Source organism: Dromiciops gliroides, chromosome 3 (genome assembly GCF_019393635.1).
Source record: "Dromiciops gliroides isolate mDroGli1 chromosome 3, mDroGli1.pri, whole genome shotgun sequence".
Lineage (NCBI taxonomy): Eukaryota > Metazoa > Chordata > Mammalia > Microbiotheria > Microbiotheriidae > Dromiciops > Dromiciops gliroides.
This window is the reverse complement of record NC_057863.1, coordinates 12,361,701-12,382,994: the sequence shown is the minus strand read 5'-3', so window position 1 is coordinate 12,382,994 and position 21,294 is coordinate 12,361,701. Positions and strand designations below refer to the sequence as shown.

Sequence of the window (21,294 nt, the reverse complement as noted above, 5' to 3'; positions counted from 1 at the left end):
CAGGCCCCTGAGGGAAAGGGTGGGTTGGGAGGAGAGCAGTGGGAGGGGGAAGCTGACAATAACCCTTCCATTTGACTTTTTTAGTGCTTGAAGCCATGCAGAGCCCTGGGAGATGCCTCCAAAAATCAGTGTTGGGAGATATGTGCGGTAATTCTATCCTTCCTCCCTTACACTCACCTCTAGTCCTCTGGACCCAGAAGCTGCATCTGCTGGGCAGTAACAGCATCAGGTTTTTCTTGCTTATGCCTGTAATAAGCCTGTGCCCCTTTGCATATTTTTGTCCTTCCTGTGTTCAGTATCTCTAATAATGAAGTCAAAGAGGCAGGGGCAGTGCAGCAGAGGAAAAGGAGAGAGGAGAGACTCAGAGAGACCAGGATAGAGAGACAGACACAGGGACAGACAGACAGAGACAGAGACAGAAAGACCAAGGCTTCTCCCCGCAAACACATTCCACAACTGGGGAGGGGCTTGACTGGAACGCCCCAAAGTCGATCTCTCCTTTTCACCGTTAGACTGGTTCAACACTTGTCTGAGCAGGCAATCACAAGCTAGTGGCATTTGCCATTATTCAATAGCCCAAGTTTTATAACCCTCTCCCACTGAAGGAAGACTTATTCACACCTGAGTTCATACTTTTGTTTGATTAATTGATTCACTAAACATGTCTTGACTTTTTGTAACTGATTGAGAGGTGGGAAAGGGGGCGCTCTTATAATGGAAAGATATATCCTGGACCCAGTCAAAATTGGGGCCAGGTGGGTTACAGACATAAGCTCAGGGGGATTTGGAGAAGTCATTTTACATCTCATACATCAGTTTTCTAACCATGGATGAGCGTGTCAAATGTGGACAAAGATTTCTTCTGAGCCCTCAACGACTTAAGTAAAAATCATTTAAAATCTCCCAGATGCTAATAAGGGACTAAGTACTAGAAATGAGGAGTCTCACACTGAGCCACAGACTTAGAAAAACTAAACCTAGCTCAAGACTTATGGCTTCTCCTTCCGGACCTGCCACTTGGGCCAAGAAATTTAAAAATCTTTAAATCCTACCAGTTAAGTCAAAAGGCATTTATGAAGCATCGAGCCTGCGCTAAGCACTGTGCTCTACACAGTCAAACCGTGTCCTCTTCCAAGAGCGATCCCCCTTTTAACTTCTTTGATGCCCTTATTCTCTCTTGACTTATATTACACTTATTTGTGGGCAAGTCTTTTCCCAAACTAGATGATAAGCCCCTGGGGGACAAGACCTGTCATATTGGTCCTTCTGTCCCCATCCCCATTTATTCCATGCAGTACTGGAATCCTTCCAATTCCTGTAAAGTGGGATAACACCAGCACCTACAACTGTACAAGGTTGTCGGGAGTCTCAAAGGGAAAAAGTGGGTAATGTTTCCCATGCCGTACAGTGCCCTGTAAATGTCAGCTAGGGTTAGGGAAATTGGGAATAGATTTCATAAATCTAGGGAACCCCCCTCTGCCAATGGAGGTTAGCACCTTCTCAAAGAGCTTCCCACAGCAATGAAAGGTCAAGTGATTCACTGAATCTCACATAGCCAGTTGATGTCAGAGGTAGGATTTGAATTCAGCTCTTTCTGACTTTGAGCTCTCTAACCATTAGACCTCACTGCTTCTAGATGATGAGAGTATGATGATGCTGATGGTGGTGGTGGTGGTGATGAAGGTGATTATGACTCTCCCTCCAAAGATACAAATCACTCCCTACCCAGGACTGTGTGGCTCCCATCTACCCCCAAACGGGTCTGCCCTGTAATCTGGTCCTTCCTCAGGCCTCGCCTTTGGATTGCTACCAATGGAACACAAAGACTCTCCATCAGTTAGCCCTTCCTCTCACTAAATGACTGACCCATCTCATTCCCAACCATCAATTTTCTGGTGCATCTTTCACCCCAGTGGAGGGTGCTTCATACACAGTGTTTAATAAATGTTGGTCGGTGCACAGAAAGCCTCCTCCTTGAACGTTTTTGAGCAGAAGCTAGATGACCACTTGACCAGGACATCATAGCAGGGGATAGGACTTTGAGGGCCTGCTAAGGCCTTTTCCAACTACCTCCAACCTCGGTCTCTCCCCACCACAAGACTGACTCCCATCTCCTGCACAGCCCTGCTCCCACAGACTCCCTCCAGAGTCTCATTTTTCTCCTTGGCTCTCTGGCATCGGGCAGTGTCTTTCCCAGGCTAAGCCCTTAAGAAATGTCCATGTAACTGAATGGATTTCACCCTCTCACCCTCACGTACACTGGTGTGTTCTTCCCCAGACTCAACATGAGTGTCTGACCAGCTGTGAGTTCCTGAGGACCTTGCAGACCGTCAAGCAAGGAGACTGCCCGCCCTCAGCACGGGCATCCGGCTTTGCTGCCGCCTGTGTGCAGAGCTGCCAGGTGGACCACGAATGCCCAGGGAACAGGAAGTGCTGCTCCAATGCTTGTGGGCAAACCTGCCAGACTCCAGACAACATGAACAGAGGTAAAAGGATGATACTCTGGAGCCTGTTGTGAGTCGCGCATGGATGCCCAGGGGAAGGCAGGTGGGTAAGAGCCAAGGAGAACAAGCCAGAGGCCGAGCGTGTGAACAAAGAGGGAGGGCAAGTAGCTGGAAGATGGGTGCTAGGAGAGCAAAATAACTAGTGACCAAGCGCTGCTTCCCCGCAGGCTCTGCCCAGGGTGTCCAGGGTCAACCCGCCTAGCTCCAAAAGCAATTTGGTATTTCTGCTCTCATTTTTTAAACAAGCTTGGTTGTTGGTTTTTAAAATAATCAGTTAGTTACATTTTTGTTCCTTTCATTCAATGAATACAAATAATGTCCATTGTGATTTTCAATAAATTATTCCATTAGCAAGATAAATGAAACCCCTGGGAGGGCGCCCTAATGACATGGACTTCATGGGCCCAGGGAGGACACCCCTGCTCATCTCCACCTCTGCAGGGATGGAGGCCGGCCTGCCCCGGCCTGCTCCTGGGATTCCCCCTAATTCATTCCCTGAAAGAGGTGTTTGCAGCAGCTGCTTTGGCTACCTTCTAAGTGCCCCATTGCTGGAGTCAGGAATGGGGAGAGACTCTGAGCATGTCTTCAGAAATACCCCGGGCTTTTGTTCTTTCTCCTTCAGTGGGCCTGTAGCAGCCTCTATAGTGATGTCTGAACAAACAGCCCAGGGACCCATCACAGATAACCGTCGAGCCTGGGAAAATTTGTCTTCTCTCTTCCTTCTACTGCTTTGTCCTTCTATCTTCCTTCCTTCCTTCCTTCCTCCTTCTTCACTTTCTCTTTCTTCTATCCTTTGTCTTTTTCTTTCATTCCTTATCCTGCATCCCTCCCTTCCTCTTTTATTCCCTCTAATTCTTCTTCCTTCTTTCTCTCCCCTCCTTCCTCCATTCTTCCCTTCTCTTACTCCCTTCCTTTCTTTTTCCTTTCCTTCCTTCCTTCCTCCCTTTCTTTCATCTTTTTTCCCTCCTTTCATTCCTTTTTTCCTTCTTTACTTCCTCCCTCCATTTCTTCCTCCTTCTTCTATCCTACCTTCTTTTCTTCCTTCTTTCCTTTCCTCTTTCCTTCCTTCCTTCTTTCTTTCTTCCCTTCCTTCCCTTTCTGTCTGGATCTCTTTAACTTACTTCAGTTCATTTTCAGGTGTTCCACTGAGGCCTAGAAAACGCCTCACCATTCTGGAGAGATCTAGGGGAGCCATCCAAGTCTCGTGGAAATCCAAGCCCAGTGTTTCCATAGAACCCGTATTCTACGTCCTGCAGGGCAGGTGGCACTGGGGGCTTCACCCTAGTGAAGATGAGGCTTCAGAATGGAAGGTGGTGGCTGTGGTAGGTCTCCCACTGGCTCTGAACCAGGTCTCAGGTGCTCTCCCCTTGACCTACCAATGTCCAAAGCAAGTTCAACCCCTCCACCCCCCACCCGCCCACCACCCCAGCCAATTTTCTCACCACCTCCTGACTGGGATTAACATGAAAGTGTCAGAAAACAGCATCTCCCTGGGAAGTTTTGAGGGCTTTCACACCACTTTGCACATAGGTAACTTTGGCTTTCAGTGGCATAGGGAGCTCTGAGAGTTGCCTGCACCAAGGCACTCAGCAGCCGGGCCTGCAATGGCTCCTCTTAGAAAGTTTCCTGGGGCCAAAGGGGAGGGCCAATGAGACTTTCCCAGAGTGACACCACCAAAAGGGTCAGAGACAGCACTTGGACCCAGGTCTTTCTGACTCTGTGGCCCCTCTCTATTTGTTACAACACCCCTCTAACCTTTCTGACCCACCCAGGGAGGCCCCTTCCTTCCTCACCACATCCTAAATGCCTCCTAGAACAAGGCCTGCACCTACATGATATGACCATCACCCCAGGCTCAGGGAAGACCCCTCGCCCCCTTTTCTCTCTCTCTCTCTCTCTCTCTCTCTCTCTCTCTCTCTCTCTCCTTTCATGCAGTCATAAGGTGTGAAGCACCAGCCTTAGATTCAGTCTTCTAGGTTAAGAGCAGTCCTATTTTAAGACTCAAAGCATCTTGGGACAGTAACACATCAAGCTATTATCAGTGAGAGACAGACAAAGAGATAGAGACACAGAGACAGAGAACTGGGATAAATTTGGGAGATAAATGGGGCTGGGACCTCTACTAACAACCTCTTTAAATGCCTCATCCTGGCAGGGACCAGACTAGATGCCTTCTGAGGTCCCTCCCAGCGCTAATCCAAAGCGCTGCGCTCCCCAAGAATAGTTTAACAAAAACCTGTTTGGCTGATGCAGTCCCAAGCAAGTGGGGATTTCCATTGCTTCACTTATACGGCCAATGCCCACACTTGCAATGCCTTCGGGGAGGCAGGGCTGGACATGAATGAAACCTCCCCAAGCTAGTTAATGTCCAAAATTAGGAGGGAATTGGAAACAAGAAGTCTGTGGGTGTGGAACAAATATCTGTTTGTACTGTGATGGTATACAGCACTGCCGCTGACTGGTTGTGTCACCCTGGCCCTCCCAGGATGGGAAGGAAGGAAGGAAGGGAGGAAGGAAGGAAGGAAGGAAGGAAGGAAGGAAGGAAGGAAGGAAGGAAGGAAGGAAGGAAGGAAGGAAGGAAGGAAGGAAGGAAGGAAGGAAGGAAGGAAGGAAGGAAGGAAGGAAGGAGGGAAGGAAGGAGGAAGGGAAGGAAGGGAGGGAAGAAGGAAGGGAGGGATGGAGGACGGAGAAAGGGAGGGAGGGAGGAGAGGAGGGAGAAAGGAAGGGAGGGGGAAGGGAGGGAGGAGAGGAGGGAGGGAGGGTGGATGGATGGATTATTAAGCTCCTGTGATGTGTCAGGCTAAATGTACTAAATCATAAACTTCGGGCTGAAAAAGACTCAGTGGCCAAACAGTCGATGCCTCATTTTACAGATGAGGAAAGGAAGGCCCAGAGAAAGGAAGTGAATTGCTCAGGGCAGCCCAGACAAGAAGTGGCCCATGGTCCTCTGAGCCCAAGTACTCTGTCCTTTCCCATGCCCTGCAGGGTCTCTCCTCATCTGTAACTTAAAGCCGAGGGGATGGACTCTGCTCAAAGTTCCTTCTGGCTTTCAATCTTGTAATGTCCTCAGCTCCCTCCTGGGTACCCCTGCTAATTGGCCACCTGGTCCCGAGAAAACAGAGCCTCCATTCCCAGTCTGGCTTGATGTAGCAGGGGTTAGAACAGCGGGGACTCTTCCTCACTTTGCTTTGCTCACCATGAACCACAGACCATGGAGGAGAGCGCCCGGCTGGAGGACCTCGGGCCAAACAGATGGTACCAGTTCCGAGTGGCTGCAGTGAATCCCCACGGCACCCGGGGCTTCACTCCTCCCAGCAAGCACGTCCAGTCTTCCAGAGGTGAGCAGAGGCCAGGCCCGGTCCGGCAGAGGGCGCTGAAACCCTCCCAGTGATGCCTGAAAGCCCTCAGTGCCCCTGGTTAAGATTTTTATCCCCATCCTTAGTGGCCGCCCTGAAAGGGCAGACACTTTATCCTGTTTCCAGTGGAATAGGGGCCAAGAGATGAGGCGGGTAGTATTCAAATGGGATGCCAGCCCAGGATGCCACAGAGTGGGAAAAACTTCATGTGCCCTCAGTACACCAATAATCTCTAATCTCCTCCAAATAATGTCATTTCATCCCCAAGTACTTTTCACTCAGCTTATAGACTAAGCATATTTTACTTGGTATTATAGTATTAGTAATATTAGTATCACCCAGTCACACCATTAGATTGCAGGCACCTTAACGTAGCTTTGTATGTGCTTCAGGACTATCACAGTTTGTTTGGAGGAATGAAATCACTGGAAGGGGGACCTAGGTAGCTGGCACTGCCTGACTCTAACCTCGGCCCCAAGCAGGGGCCCAGGCAGTGCCCCATCCCTTGTCCAATGAGATGGCCTTCCAGCCTGCCATGGGCCCATTTCAGCTGAAGCACCTGGCCTGAGCCACCCCTCCCTGACCAGTGGCCATGCTCTAGGAGGCCCTTGGTGTCTAGTTGCCTTCACTGATACTTACAGCCTTGTGAATAATCATGTGGCCCTCCCTGGCTGTGCGACAGGCCTCTGCCTAACCTATTTCTAAATTCCAGAGATGCCAGTCAGTGGCCTCTCCACCATGACCAAAGGCTTCAGCCAATGGGGAGCTGGGTATGTGTGAAAGTAATGTGGCAACCACACTGCAGTGTGCTTCCTTCCCAGCCCCAGCCTTTGCCCTGCCCATTGCCTGACAGTGCCCAGTATATTTAAATAAAGTAAAAAGAGAAGAAGGAAGGAAAGGAAGGAAGGAAGGAAGGAAGGAAGGAAGGAAGGAAGGAAGGAAGGAAGGAAGGAAGGAAGGAAGGAAGGAAGGAAGGAAGGAAGGAAGGAAGGAGGGAGGGAAGGAGGTGTGTAATTTAAATTTCTAAATGTAGGTTCTAATCTGTCCCCCCAGTTTTGGGGGGAAACTGACTAAAATCACTGATAAACGAGTTTAGGTTTTTAAGGGTATATTGAAAGATAGTAAAAGAAAGAGAAAGATTGAGAACAGAATTCCTATAACCTGGCAATCCTAGCTTTCCTAACTCCCCTGTGAAGTCCTCTGCCGCCACACCATTGACTGGGCCTGAAGGTGGTCAAAGTTCAAAGTTGTTAGCTTCTGAGAACCACGCTCTCTTAAGTACCTTTAAGTACCAGCCAGGGGTGCTTAGAATCTAGTTAACTAGAAGTCAGCCAGTAATCCAGGCAGCAGTCAGTCATCTTATCCAATTCAATCAGTTTAAATTAATCTCCAGGTGGGCTCCTGAGTATCTGCTAAATCTCATCTATCACATTCCATTATCTTGACACAGAGGGAGGGAGGGAGGGAGAGAAGGAAGGAAGGAAGGAAGGAAGGAAGGAAGGAAGGAAGGAAGGAAGGAAGGAAGGAAGGAAGGAAGGAAGGAAGGAAGGAAGGAAGGAAGGAAGGAAGGAAGGAAGGAAGGAAGGAAGGAAGGAAGGAAGGAAGGAAGGAAGGAAGCTCAAAGAGAGGGGTTTTTATTTGCTATCAGAGGTAATAGGGACCCACTGGAGTGTATTGAATAGAAAGTGCTGTAGGCAGACTGTGTTTAAGGAAGATCCATTTGAAAGATGAATTGAGGATGGTCTGGAGTGGGCAGGCAGGCAGGCCCAGCAGCAGGCTAACAAGGTATGAGGGGATAAGGCCCCAGACTAGGGTGTTGACAGTGTCAGGGCATTGAAGGGGACATATTTAAGAGATGCTGCAGAGGTGAAAATGACAGGTTTGGGCACCATATTGGATAAGGGGTGGGGGGATGTGAGAGGCAGTGAGGAGTCTGGAATGACTCCTAGGTGGTGAGTTTAGGGGACCAAGAGGATGGGGATGCCCTCTAAACTAATAGAGAAAGTGAGGGGCAGGAAGTTTAGTGGAAGAGAGATCATGAGTTCCAGCTTGCAAATGTTGAGTTTAAGATATCTACTGGAGGGGCAGCTAGGTGGTGCAGTGGATACAGCACTGGTCCTGGATTCAGGAGGACCTGAGTTCAAATCTGACCTCAGACACTTGACACTTACTAGCTGTATGTCCCTGGGCAAGTCACTTAACCCTCACTGCCCCGGAAAAAAATATGTCTACTGGACACCCAGTTCAAGATGTCTGAAAGGCAGTTGGAGATGCAAGATCAGAGGTGGACAGAGACTTTGGGGCAGGAGAGGTCGATTTGAGAATTATAAGCACAGAGATGGCTAGTTAAATATACCAAGCAAAATGATGTAGGAGAAGAAGAGAGAACTTAGATCCCAGGGGACAGCCAAGGTGAGCAGGTGTGACCTAATGAAGATGCAGCCGAAAAAACGAAGGGGCAGTCAGACAGGTAGGAATGGAACCATAACAAGGTCATATCAAGAAAAAGAGGATTGTCCAGAGTGTCCCAGAGAGGGCCGAAAGGATGGGGACTAAGAGATGACCCCAGGATTTGGCCAGTCGGAGACTCCGGGCAGCCCAGGGGAGAGCAGTGTCAGTGGAATGTTGAGGTCAGAACCCAGACTTCCAGAAAGTTAAGGAAAATGTGGCAATTCCACATAGATAAAGGTTTCCAATCTCCTGAAGTTCCCAAGTACATTTTGTTTTGTTGAGATCAGCAGGTTTCTAACATTGACTGCAAACACAGGAGTTAAATGTAAGGTGGAGGCCAAGGCTGGCAATTTATAATTTGTGAGGTTTTTAAGAGATACATGGAGGAAACAATTTCACAATGAGCCTATTGAAGCTCTAGGCCCTCCCTCTGAGAACAGAGGTCCTTGAGAGAGTGGAATTGTTACCCTTGGTCCTTCCCTGACTTGACATGAGATAAGGTTGGGGGTAGGGCTGAAGGCTACCAGAGTTTGAGAACAAGTTCACAGTCAGCATCAGACTGTTCAGCCCTCCCACCATCCAGTGTAAGGGGAGCTGATTTCACCTCAGCATCTTCTTCCTGTATCAGTCCTCATCCTTCCACTGGGCATCTGAGTTTAGAGTCAGAACCAGACTCATTCATTCCCTTGGCCTGAGTGATTTTAGCCCTCCTAAAGGATTCATGCTTGTGCCTGAAGGGTTTAGCACATAGTAGGCACTTAATTAAAATGATTGTTGAGTGACTGACAAAAAGGGTCTCGTGTTGATTCTTTTTCTCCTGTCATCCTCCCACCCTACCCCCACCATCCCCCAAAGCTCCTTTGCCTCCAGGGTTCCCCCAGAATCTCAGAAAAGGTAATGTCACCACCAATCATGATGGGACTCACAGCATCATCATTTCCTGGGATCCTCCTCCTGAAGGGCCTCTGGCTGTCCATCGCTACAAGATCTGCTGGAGGCCCTGGACACCAGGAGCACATGCACCTTCTCCTAAGATGGGGAAGCTAAGAGTCACCGCGGTGAGGATTTGAGTGCCAAGGTTTGGGTATGTGGGAGAAAGAGACAGAGAATGGGATCATGAAGAATTGGTCATGACTGAAAAATAACTGAGCAACAACAACAAAATGGCTGGCAGTTCTGTACTACTTAAAAGTTTGCAAAGCCTCCTTCAATAATTTGCAAAGGACAACACTGAGGCTCAGGGACATAATAGTAACAATCAACAAATCATTGAGCATTTCTAAATACCTGCAATGCACCAGGCACTGTGCTCAGCTCTGGGACGTGTTTGCTTATTCCAAGGCATGGGATTTCTGGGACCAGTGTAGATAACCCCCTACTCTTGTTACTTGCATGGCCTGGGACACTGAGTGGGTAAATGACATGCCAGAGCCAGGTTTAGAACATGGGCCCTCAGGGCTCTGCTACTGGCCCATTAGCCCCGACATGGCCTCACCTAGCTCATAGTGGAAGTTATTACAAATAGTTGTTGAATTGAGTTCAATCTGGAAAATCCCAGGGGGGGCATCATGGTCAGTGCTGGGGTCAGGAAGATGATTTTGAAGATGTCCTGATGTGTCTATTATAGGAAAAACCTGAGGTGCAACTAGACAGACTTGAGGCTGGCACCACCTATCAGGTACAAGTGCAGACCATCATTTCCTGGGGCCAGAAACGCCTCAAGAGCGCCAAGTCTCAGATGCTCCTTGCCACGCCACCAAGAGGTAGGCCTGAGAGTCTGGGCTGGCCGGCAAGGGGCTTGAGCTGTGAATCAGGAGGGGTCCTGACCTCTCATAGAAAGCAGCCCAAGTGTGGTCAAGGAGGAAGTGTGGCCTGAACTAGTTTTGAGGTCAGAATAACAGTCATAGGGAAGAGAGAGAAGGGGGGGGGAGGGAGAGGGAGGGAGAGAGAGAGAGAGAGAGAGAGAGAGAGAGAGAGAGAGAGAGAGAGAGAGAGAGAGGAGAGAGAGGGGGGAGAGAGAGGGGGGGAGAGAGAGAGGGGGAGAGAGAGAGAGAGAGAGGAGAGGAGAGAGAGAGAGAGAGAGAGAGAGAGAGAGAGAGAGAGAGAGAGAGAGAGAGAGAGAGAGAGAGAGAGAGAGCAGCTTGAAGATGACTCAGTGTATGAGGGGATGTCTGGAGCTTAGAGACCTGGTGGTTTGTGCAGCAGTGTGAGGTAAGAACAGAGAGAAGAGAGGGTTTGGGATGGTAAGTCAGGAAGGGATTCAGGATGAGTTAGCACTGACTCAGAGCATGTGTGAGTGTGGGCGGATGTGAGTGTGGGTGTGGGTGGGTAGGAGGGGGTTGGGCTGTCTTATGGCTCCTAACGCCCCTCCCTGTGCCATCTTCCTAGTGAAAGAGAAGATGATCCTCCTCCTAGATCAATGAAAGTCGTCTCAGGATGTGATTACAGATGTCCAGGTTTTAGTCAATCGATCAATAATAAACACTTATTAAGCGCCTGCTGTGTGTCAGGTTCTGTGCTAAGAGCTGGGGATACAAAGAAAAGCAAAAGATGGTCCTGTTTAATGGAGAAGACAGCATGCAACAACTCTGTAAAACCAGGTTATAGGGGCAGCTAGGTGGCACAGTGGATAGAGCACCAGCCCTGGATTCAGGAGGACCTGAGTTCAAATGCGGCCTCAGACACTTAACACTTACTAGCTGTGTGGCCCTGGGCAAGTCACTTAACCCCAACTGCCTCACAAAAAACAACAACAACCAAAAAAAAAAAAAAACAGGCTGTATATGGGATAGATTTGAAATCCCCAATAGAGGGAGGGGACTAGAATTAAGGGGGAGGAAAGAGTTCCAGTATTACCACCCTATGGTCCTTTTATGAAGGATTAGAAAGCATTTAGCCCTCAGCATTTGGCAGACTTTACCAAGCACTGAAGATACAGAAATCAGGAAGCCTTGGCCCTCAGAGGACTTACATTCTAGTGGGAGAAGATAAGGGACATAGGGCAGTAGTGGCCGGGGAAGGGCATTGTGGGCTAGGAGGGCACAGGGATGGAGTCATGGGCTAATTGTTGGTGGTGTCAGGGTGAGGAGGGAAGGACCTGGCTAGTTGGGGAGGACTCCGGCCAATGAGGACTGCAGACCCTCAGAGCAGGAGCCAGAGAGCCCGGGCTTAGGTGACATGGCACGTCATGAAGATGGCCAGAGTCTATAGCCATACAACGCCATGTCCTCTGCATCACACACGTCTCCCAATCCATGATAGCTTGCACCCCCATTCTGGGCAGGTAGGAGGTACCCAAAGCATCTCCACATCTCTGGATTGGGGGGACCTAGAAGGCACCAGGTCCAGCCAGGGAGGAGCTGGAGCCAACTGTGGTGGGAGCCCATTTGCTCATTTACATGTAGGCTCTCTCCCCATTTCACTTTCTCCCAAGGGGAAGAAAGAAAGTGAGCTCTATGGGGCAGCTAGGTGGCGCAGTGGATAGAGCACCGGCCCTGGATTCAGGAGGACCTGAGTTCAAATCCGGCCTCAGACACTTAACACTTACTAGCTGTGTGACCCTGGGCAAGTCACTTAACCCCAGTTGCCTCACTGAAAAAAAAAAAAGAAAGAAAGAAAGTGAGCTCTGGACCCTGGTTCTGGGGCAGACTCCGCATCCATCTCTTTCTTCTCCAGATCTGTCAAATGAATTACCTGCATCCCAGGAAAGTCCTGCCCTGGGAGTGGCATCATCTACAGATTGACCTGCAAGGTACCCTGGAGAGAGTGGGAGGTAAGTCAGGCAGGCTGCAATCAAGCAGAGACCTGGGGGAGCCCAAAGCAGACCCTGGGGTGGTGAAGCCAAGTGAACATATGCAAGTCTCCTCAGCATCAAGGGACAAGAGGTCTCTTCATTGGTTTGCTGTGGACTGACCACACTCGGTTACCACAACCTGCCCAATAGACCCAATAACATTTATCTCTATAATGCAGAAAAAGTGCTTAGACACCTGTCTATTCCCAGGTCATCTCGCAATTATAGCATCCTAAAAGAGAGAGACTTTGGCCAGTTTCATTCTTCCCGTGCAGGGCTCACTAGGAGCTGGGACTTCACTGGCGGAGGGTCAGCACCTATTCTAAAACTCACCTGTCTTTGAGAGTGTCCTGGACATTGAGAGGTTAAAAGATTTGCCTGAGGTTGCCCAGCCAGGCTGTCCTGGAGGAAGGGCCTGAAGCTGGGTCTCCTGCTTCCAAGGTGGTCTCTCTGTCTCTGTCTCTGTGTTTCTGTCTCTGTCTCTCTGTGTCTCTGTGTATCTCTGGCTGTCTGGCTCTCTGTCTCTCTGTCTCTGTGTGTGTGTGTGTGTGTGTGTGTGTGTGTGTGTCTCTCTCTCTCTCTGTCTCTGCGTGTATCTCTCTCTGTCTGGCTCTCTGTCTGTCTGGCTCTCTGTCTCTGTCTCTGTGTTTCTGTCTCTGTCTCTCTGTGTCTCTCTCTGTCTCTGTGTATCTCTCTCTGTCTGGCTCTCTGTCTCCCTCTCTTTCTGTCTCTCTAGCCCACATTCCTCTCAGCAGCTTGGCCCTTAGGAGAGTGCCAGGCTTATTTTTCTCTCTACTTTAGTCCTGCCATGGGATCTGTGATCTCATCCATAAGAATACTTCCTCTAGTGAGGCGGAGTCCAACCTATCCATGCCTACCCAGCCTGCACCCTCTTGTCCTTGGAGGGAGGCAGTAGGGTGCAATGCACAGGGTCCTCTGGCTCTGGGTTCAAATCCCACCTGTGATACTACATGTGTGACCTTTGAGCAAGACACTTAATCCCCTCCTGTCCTCAGTTTCCCCAACTATACAATGGGAGGGTTGGAGTAAATAGCTTCTAAGCTACTTCAAGGTCTATGATTCTAAGACTTGACCTCAGTCTCTTCATTTATAAAATGAGGGGGTTGGACTAGACAACCTTCCAGGTTACTCAGCTTTACTCCCATGATGTCATGATCTACCCATATGTTTGTTCAGGGGCTCTACTCAACCCCTGTGTTACCCCAGGGTGTTGTAGGGACCACCCTAGGGAGCAAGTTCTTTCTGCTCCTGTTGAGGTGTCAAGACTTCAAGCAGGGTCCCAGTGACAGGGACAGTCTGTTTCTGCCATCTGAGGACCAGCCTCACTAAGGAGAGGACTGGCCTCTGGGGGTGCTTTCTCTGGCCTGATTTTCTCCATAGTCTACTTAAAATCCCAAATTTCTAAAAGCACAGGAGATGAAGCAGAAAGTCTTCAGTCAACAAGTTGGTCAACAAGCCTTTACTAAGCACCTACTATGTGCCAGGCACTGAGCTAAGTGCTGGTGGTACCAAGAGAGAAAAGCAGTCTCTGCCTTCAAACTTTAGACACTCATTCGTCTATGCATCCACCCACCCACAGACCCATCCTTCCATCCATCCATCCTTCCTTCCTTCCATCTATCCTTCCATCCATCCATCCATCATTTCATTCATTCATTCAACAAATGTTTGAGCCTCACTGTGGATGAGGAACAAGACCATGCTGAATCGGAGTTAACAAAAGCACACATGAGTGTTTCTCATATTCTCTTTCTAGCCAGCCTAGGAGGACCTGGCGCTCACCTGCTAACCTGAGAATCCATCTTGTGTGACACCAACCACAGTGCATCAGTCAGACAAGTCTTGGTGCAGGTCAATGCTCAATTTCACCAAAGCACCGAACCCGAGAGTTGGAAGGAGTCTCAGTGACCATCCAGTCTGACCCTGTACCTGGTAAAGACTCCCCACTAGACCATATCTGATGAGTGGGCGTCCAGCCTCTCTCTGAAGACACTCGGTCAGCAGGGTCCTACCGCCTGCAGAGTCAGCCCCTTCCATGTGGACCACTCTCATTTCAAGGATTGATCTGCCTCCTTGCAACTCTCTTCCCCTAAGGGGCCAAGTAGAACTAGGCTAATCCCCCTCCCATGGAATAATAGCCCATTAACTATTTAGAATCCTATAATGCCTGATATAGGGATGCGGGGAACCTCAGAAGTCATCCAGGCCAGCCTCTCAACTTTACACTTGAGCAAGAGGAGGCCCACAGGGTCACAACATGGTAAAGCCAGGATCTGAAGCCAGGACCTTGGACTACATCCAACATTCTCTCTGCTGATCCATCCTGCCATCTTCAGTGCCTCCATGTTCTCCCTGTGTCTTCTCAGAAGTGGTCAGTTTTTGTTTTTTTGATTTTTTGTTTTTTTTCAGTGAGGCAATTGGGGTTAAGTGACTTGCCCAGGGTCACACAGCTAGTAAGTGTTAAGTGTCTGAGGCCAGATTTGAACTGAGGTACTCCTGAGTCCAGGGCCAGTGCTCTATCCACTGCACCACCTAGCTGCCCCTCCCTGTGTCTTCTCTTCCTAAGCTAACCATGCCTAGTTTCTTCAGTCAAGCCTAGTATGGTGTGACTGTTCTCCAGTCTATCAATTCAAGAATGCACAGGACAAACTCTAGGCAAAATGTGTAATTCCCCCAGCTCACCCAACCCATTTTATAGATGAGAAAGCTGAGGGCCAGACAAGAGAAATCACTTATTCAAGCTCACACAGCATGTTGATCATGGTGGTAGGGTTGGACCTACAGTCTTCTGGTTCCAAACCACAGCTATGATCCACTTACAGCTGTCCCTCATCTGTGGAATAATTATTTGACTTTGGGCATTCCCAACTCAGCCCTTTTGGTTCCTGGGAAGTACTCCCTCCTTCCTCTTTAAGCCTCAATGATCCTCCTCTTCCAAAATTTCCCCTTTCAAAAACAGGTCTAAAAAGAATCTATATCATTTCCACTTCCCAAGTCATTAATATAACAAAATATCACAACGTCGAATGGTTTCAAATAAGGTAGAACATAAGCTCCATGAGAGTAAGGAATTGTGCGTGTGTGTGTTCCCAATCTTAGCTCAGTAGCTGGCACACATGAGCTGATTAATAAGTTCTTGTAGAATGGATCTCTCTTGGGAGGCATAATCACACTTATGAAGGCCAACGCTCTCTGCTTACAAAGTTAGTCTTGACATGGTGGATGGAAAGCAGGTATTGGATGGCATCTTCGAAGGGTAGTTTTCTTTCCATGCTCATTCTTCATTTCATCCAGAGTTGCACAGGAAGTAAATGATGCCTTACCCATCTCTACCTTCAAGTGTTTTGGCAGCTGGTGCCCTTTGCTTACTACCAACCCTGTCATCCACACATGTTTGTGCTTGGGTAAAAGGGAAGGAAATCAGACTCTTCTTCACATTTTATGGCAGAAGTGGGAAGAAAGCAGAGTCCTGGAGGGCACGTCCAAAACCTCCTTTTTAGCTCAGCTGCATATATTAAGAAACGATGTCGTCTCCAGCCTTTCTCTCCTTTTTCTCTTTAAGAAAATGTACATGGGGGCAGCTAGGTAGCAGAGTGAGTAGAGCACCGGCCCTGGATTCTGGAGGACCTGAGTTCAAATCCTGCCTCAGACACTTAACACTTACTAGCTGTGTGACCCTGGGCAAGTCACTTAACCCCAATTGCCTCCCACAAAAAACAAGAAAAGAAAAGAAAATGTACATGGTTCAGCAGGAAAGCTATGATGTCAACGTGGATTGGCCTAGGACTCCACTGCTCTATTTGAAGATAAGATACTGATCTCACAGAGGAAATCTCAGCCCTTCTTGGAGTGGCCTACTAGGAACTTCGTGTGGGAGGCTAAGTGACTTGTTTTAGAATGTTAACCCCAAACTGTGTTTGACATAACATGACTTTCCTTGCTTAATATTCTTATAAATGGTACCTCGGATTTCCTTAGGAAAGAGATATGTGGAAGGAAGGAAGGAAGGAAAGAAGGGAGGGAGGGAGGGAGGAGAAAAGATTGCCTTCTTCTCCACATCTGTAAAATGGGAATGATAATACTGCAGGATCTACCTTGTAGGGATTATATGAGTGGCAAATGAGGTGGTTTATGCCAAGTGTCACCAGCTATTACCATGTGTCTAGGGGGACTGGATTTGCTTGTTTTTCCACTGTACCCACTTCACTCCCACTGGACCTAACTAAAAGGAAAGAAAGGGCAGCTCTCTGAAACCAAGACCTTTATCACAGAACCACCGGTGGAATAAGGCCCCAACTATCAGACCCACAAGCACTGTCCACCTCCAATGCTGTAATGAGCTCTGCTTTCCCTTCCTTCTGGGACCCTGATCTATTTGCTAGGTCAACAGCATGGGCACCCGCACCTTGTTTCCTCTTTCTAGGCTGACTTCCCAAGGGGCCTTCTGCCCTAGAGCTTGGGAGCCCTGGAGGAGAGGCTGCATCCAGGTCTATGCTTCATTCATCAGGTTTAACATCTGCCCACTCTCTGATAATACTGTTGGCAAAATGCCTGGAGATCTGTGGAGGATAGGGAGCCGCTGGCGCACCGTGACTCAGCCTCACTTCCCCGACCCGTTGGCTTCCTCATTTATCTGACCTTCCTCTTCCTATGGGTGATGGATGACATCCTGGGGAGATCTTAGTGCATGCTCCCCATTGGAGCGGGCAACCCCTGATCACACACTCTTTTGGTGGCTTCCAGAATGGATTATGGAAAGAACACAGGATTGGATCCAGGGGACCGGGAGCCTAAACTCTGCTTCACTTCTTGCTAGCTGTGTGAACTTGAGCAAGCTACTTTCTGCCACTGGTCACCTGGTCCAAAGGAATGGAAGCCAACAGTTTCTAAGGTCTCCTGTGGCTCTCTCGTGCTGGGGTCATCCATGCTCTGGCTGAAGACCTCCAATGAAGGAAACCCCATTCCCTATTGAGGCAGCCCAGACCACTTTGGGATAAGCTCTAGGTTGTTGGGGTTTTTTGAATGGCTCTATTTGGTTTGTACTTTAACTTCATTTACAAAGATATCCCCTCTCCCTTCCCAGAAAGCCTTCTCTCACAACAAAATATATAATCAAAAGAGACAAAACAAATGTGTTGAGCAAAACTCAACATGTTAACTGAATCAAATGGTATAGTCAGTGTTCCATGCCTATAGTCCCCTACCTCTTCAGACAAAGAAAGGAAGTAAATGTTTCCATTTCTTCTTGGGGGCCAAGCTTCATTGTTACACAGCTAACTTTGTTGTTCTTTCCATTTACATCATTTTAGTCATTGTGCATATTGTTGTCCTGGTTCTGCTGACTGTACTCTGCATCTGTTGCTATGTCTCTTCATGCTTTACTGAATTCTTCCCATGCATCATGTCTCAGGAATATTCCATTACATATATGTACCGCACCTTGTTTTGTCATTCCCCAACAGTTGGGAAGCTAGCTGTTTTCCAGTATTTTATTAGCTTAAAAATGTTGGGGCAGCTAGGTGGCGCAGTGGATAGAGCACCAGCCCTGGAGTCAGGAGGACCTGAGTTCAAATCAGGCCTCAAACACTTAATACTTACTAGCTGTGTGACCCTGGGCAAGTCACTTAAACCCAATCGCCTCACTAAAAAATAAATAAATAAATAAAAATGTTGCCACAATATTTTTGGTTTACGTGGGGCCTTTCAGACAGTCATTTATCTCCTTGGGGTATGTACCTAGCAGTCAACCTGGGGTCCAAGGGTATGGACCGGATAAAGTGCAATGGTTAAAAAGTTTTCCCTGACACCAAACCTACATTCACTCTACAATCCCAGGTTTTGAGCTTGGGTGATGGGGAGGATGCAGGTAGCCTGACCAGCAATAGCAAAGTTCAGTCTAGGCTGAATGTGAAGGAATGGTCATCATTCCTGCATTTGAAATGCCTATGGGATATCCAGTTTGAAATGTCCACTAGACAGCCAGTGTTGTGAGACTAGAGACCACCAGAGATCAGTCTACAGAGATGGTCATTGAATCCATGGAAGCCAATGAGCTCACCAAGTAAGACAGCATGGACAGAAAATCCCTGAGAGTCCAGGACAGACCCTTGGCCACAGCCAAAGGTGGGCATGGTATGGATAGTTGATTTTCCATCAAGGGAGAGTGAACGAATGAAAGAATGAACAAGCGGTATAACATTGTGACATATAAAAAGTTTGGTGGAGCCAAGATAGTAGAGAGAAGCCAGGAAGTTGCCTGAGCTCTCCCAAGTTTCACTAAAAAACAACATTAAATCAAGCCTCTGAATGGATTCTTAAATGACAGAACCTACAAAAAAGACAGAGAGAAACAATCTTCCAACTTGAGATAATTTAGAAGACTTTGCCCTTGGGCAAAAGGAGAGCACCTGAGTGGCTCAGTGCAGTGCAGCAGGAAGGGGATCGAGGCAAATCAAGAGGAGGTTCTTGGCCACCACACAGCAACTGAGGCCCCTTGGTCCTGGCTCAGCAGGCTGGTAGTGCAGCAGGCCAGTGGTGAGAACCACCAGCACCATCTGAGAGGCCAAACTACCACCTAAAGAGCCACCCACAGGACAAGTGCACCTTGGCCAAGCCATCCCAGCACAGGGAACAGGTCTAGGGCAGTGAGGAATCCACAAGCCACAGAGGCCTCAGAGCAGAAAGCTGGTGACCTGGCTCCTATCCCCCAGCACAAGAAGCTTGAAACAGTGACTCCCATACCCCAGGAGCAGACCTCAACTTTAAAGGTAAAAAAAATATAAGCCACAATATGAATAAGAAACAGAAAAGGGCCCTTACCATTGAGAGCTTCTGTGTCAACAAGGAAGATAAAAATACAAATTCAGACCCTCAAAATGCCTCAAGGTAGAAGATGAATTTGTCTCAAGACCAAAAAGCCTTCTTGGAAGAGGTCAACAAGGATTTTAAAAATGAATTGAGGGGCAGCTACAAGGCTCAGTAGATAGAGTACTGGCTCTGGAGTCAGGGGTACCTGAGTTCAAATCCAGCCTCAGACACTTGACACTTACTAGCTATGTGACCTTGGGTAAGTCACTTAACCCCAATTGCCTCACACACACACACACACACACACACACACACACACACAAATTGAAAGAGGTAGAAGAAAAAATGGGAAAAGAAATGAGAGAAATGAAAGTTACACAAGAAAATTATATAAAACAAGGCAACAGCTTGGAAAAGGAAGCAGAAAAATTGACTGAAGAAAACAATTCCTTAAAAAATACAATTGGCCAAATGGGGAAAACAATCAGTCAAATGGGGGAAACAATTGGTCAAATGAAAAAGGAGGTATAAAAGTTTATTAAAAAAAATTACTGAAGAAAATAATGCCTTAAAAATTAAAATTGGATAGATGGAAGCTAATGACTCTATGAGACACCAGGAATCAGTCAAATAGAGTCAAAAGAATGAAAGAAAAGAAAGAAAATGTGAAATACCTCATTGGAAAGACAACTGACCTGGAAAATAGATTCAGGAGAGATAATTTGAGAATTATTAGACTACCTGAAAGTCATGATCAGAAAAAGAGTCTAGACACCATATTCCAGGAAATTATCAAGAACTGCCCTGATATTATAGAATCAGAAGATAAAATTGTCATTGAATGAATCCACTGATCACCTCCTGAAAGATACCCCGAAAGGAAAACTCAAAGGAATATTGTAGTCAAATTCCAGCATTATCAGGTGAAGGAGAAAATACTGCAAGCTGCCAGAAAGAAACAATTTAAATATCATGGAGCCACAGTCAGGATTACACAGGACCTGGCAGCTTCAACATTCAAGGATCGTAAGGCTTGGAATATGATATTCTGGAAGGCAAAGAAGCTTCAATTACAACTAAGACTCAACTACCCAGAAAACTGATTATTCTCCTTCAGGGGAAAAGATGGACATTCAATAAAATCGGGAACTTACAAGGTTTCCTGAAGAAAACACCAGAACTGAACAGAAAATTTGATCTTCAAATACAAGACACAAGAGAAGTATAAAAAGGTAAAGGGGGGGTGGGGGGGGGGAAGTTATTCAATAAGGTTAAACTGTTTACATCCCTATGAGGGAAGATAGTATTTTTAACTCTTGAGATCTGTTTTTCTATTAGGGCATGGTTACTAAATAGACTTTGATGTAATGATACAAAGAAACTTAAGGGGCAGAATAAAAGGAAAATAGGGGGAGGAGAGGGGAGGGGAGGTAGAATGGGCTTTATTACATCATATGAAGAAGCACAAAAACCTATTACAATAGAGGGGAAAAAAAACAAAACAATAGAGGGAAAGAAGGGAGGTGTGAGCATTGTTTCAACATTAATCTCATCAGATTTGGTTTAAAAGGGAATAAAGAAACTTAGTTTGTGGTGCAGTGGTTGGAGCATTGGCCCTGGAGTCAGGAGTACCTGAGTTCAAATCCAACCTCAGACACTTAACACTTACTAGCTGTGTGACCCTGGGAAGGTCACTTAACCCCAATTGCCTCACTAAAAAAAAAAAAAAAAGGAAAATAGGGGGAGGAGAGGGGAGGGGAGGTAGAATGGGGTTTATTACAGCATATGAAGAAGCACAAAAACCTATTACAATAGAGGGAAAGAAAAAAACAATAGAGGGAAAAAAGAGAGGTGTGAGCATTGTTTCAACATTAATCTCATCAGATTTGGTTTAAGGGGGAAAAAAGAAACTTAGTTTAGGGGCAAGCTAGGTGGCACAGTGGATAAAACACCGTGAATTCAATGTGAATTTAAATATGGGGGGGCAGGGCGCTTGGGGTGCAAAGGAGGACCCTGAGGGAATGAGTCAAACAGAAATGCCCCTCGGGGTACCAGAGAGCACCCCCCTCCCCCGCCCATCCCAGGAGGCCCGGTGACCTTGGAGACGGCCCCAGGTGAGGCTTGGAGGATGGGAACTGAGGCACAGAGAGTTTCCAGGGTCACAAAATGGCAAATGTCAGAAGCGGGATTTGAACCCGCTTCTTCCTGACTCCAGGGTCATCGTGCATCTCATAAACAGCCTCTGGATGGGGGGAGGGGCCTGCAGAGGGCGGGGAGAAAAGGGAAAGGAGGGCGGGGGAGTAAGAGGTGGCGCGGGGCGGGGGTCTATGACGCACTCAGCACGCGCCGGCGGCGTAGCCTG

General features: G+C 47.8%; 1 protein-coding gene across 1 annotated transcript in view; it reads left to right on the top strand.

Annotated features, from left to right (window-relative positions):
• Positions 1-10,772, top strand: part of LOC122745431 (anosmin-1-like) — a 33,032-nt gene extending 22,260 nt beyond the window's left edge. The window contains 7 exon segments of the mRNA XM_043990733.1: positions 85-213; positions 2,279-2,486; positions 3,642-3,826; positions 5,713-5,842; positions 9,167-9,369; positions 9,939-10,074; positions 10,700-10,772. Coding sequence (XP_043846668.1) covers positions 85-213; positions 2,279-2,486; positions 3,642-3,826; positions 5,713-5,842; positions 9,167-9,369; positions 9,939-10,074; positions 10,700-10,734 — 1,026 coding nt within the window. The 3' untranslated portion in view covers positions 10,735-10,772.
• Positions 10,773-21,294: the final 10,522 nt, after the last annotated feature.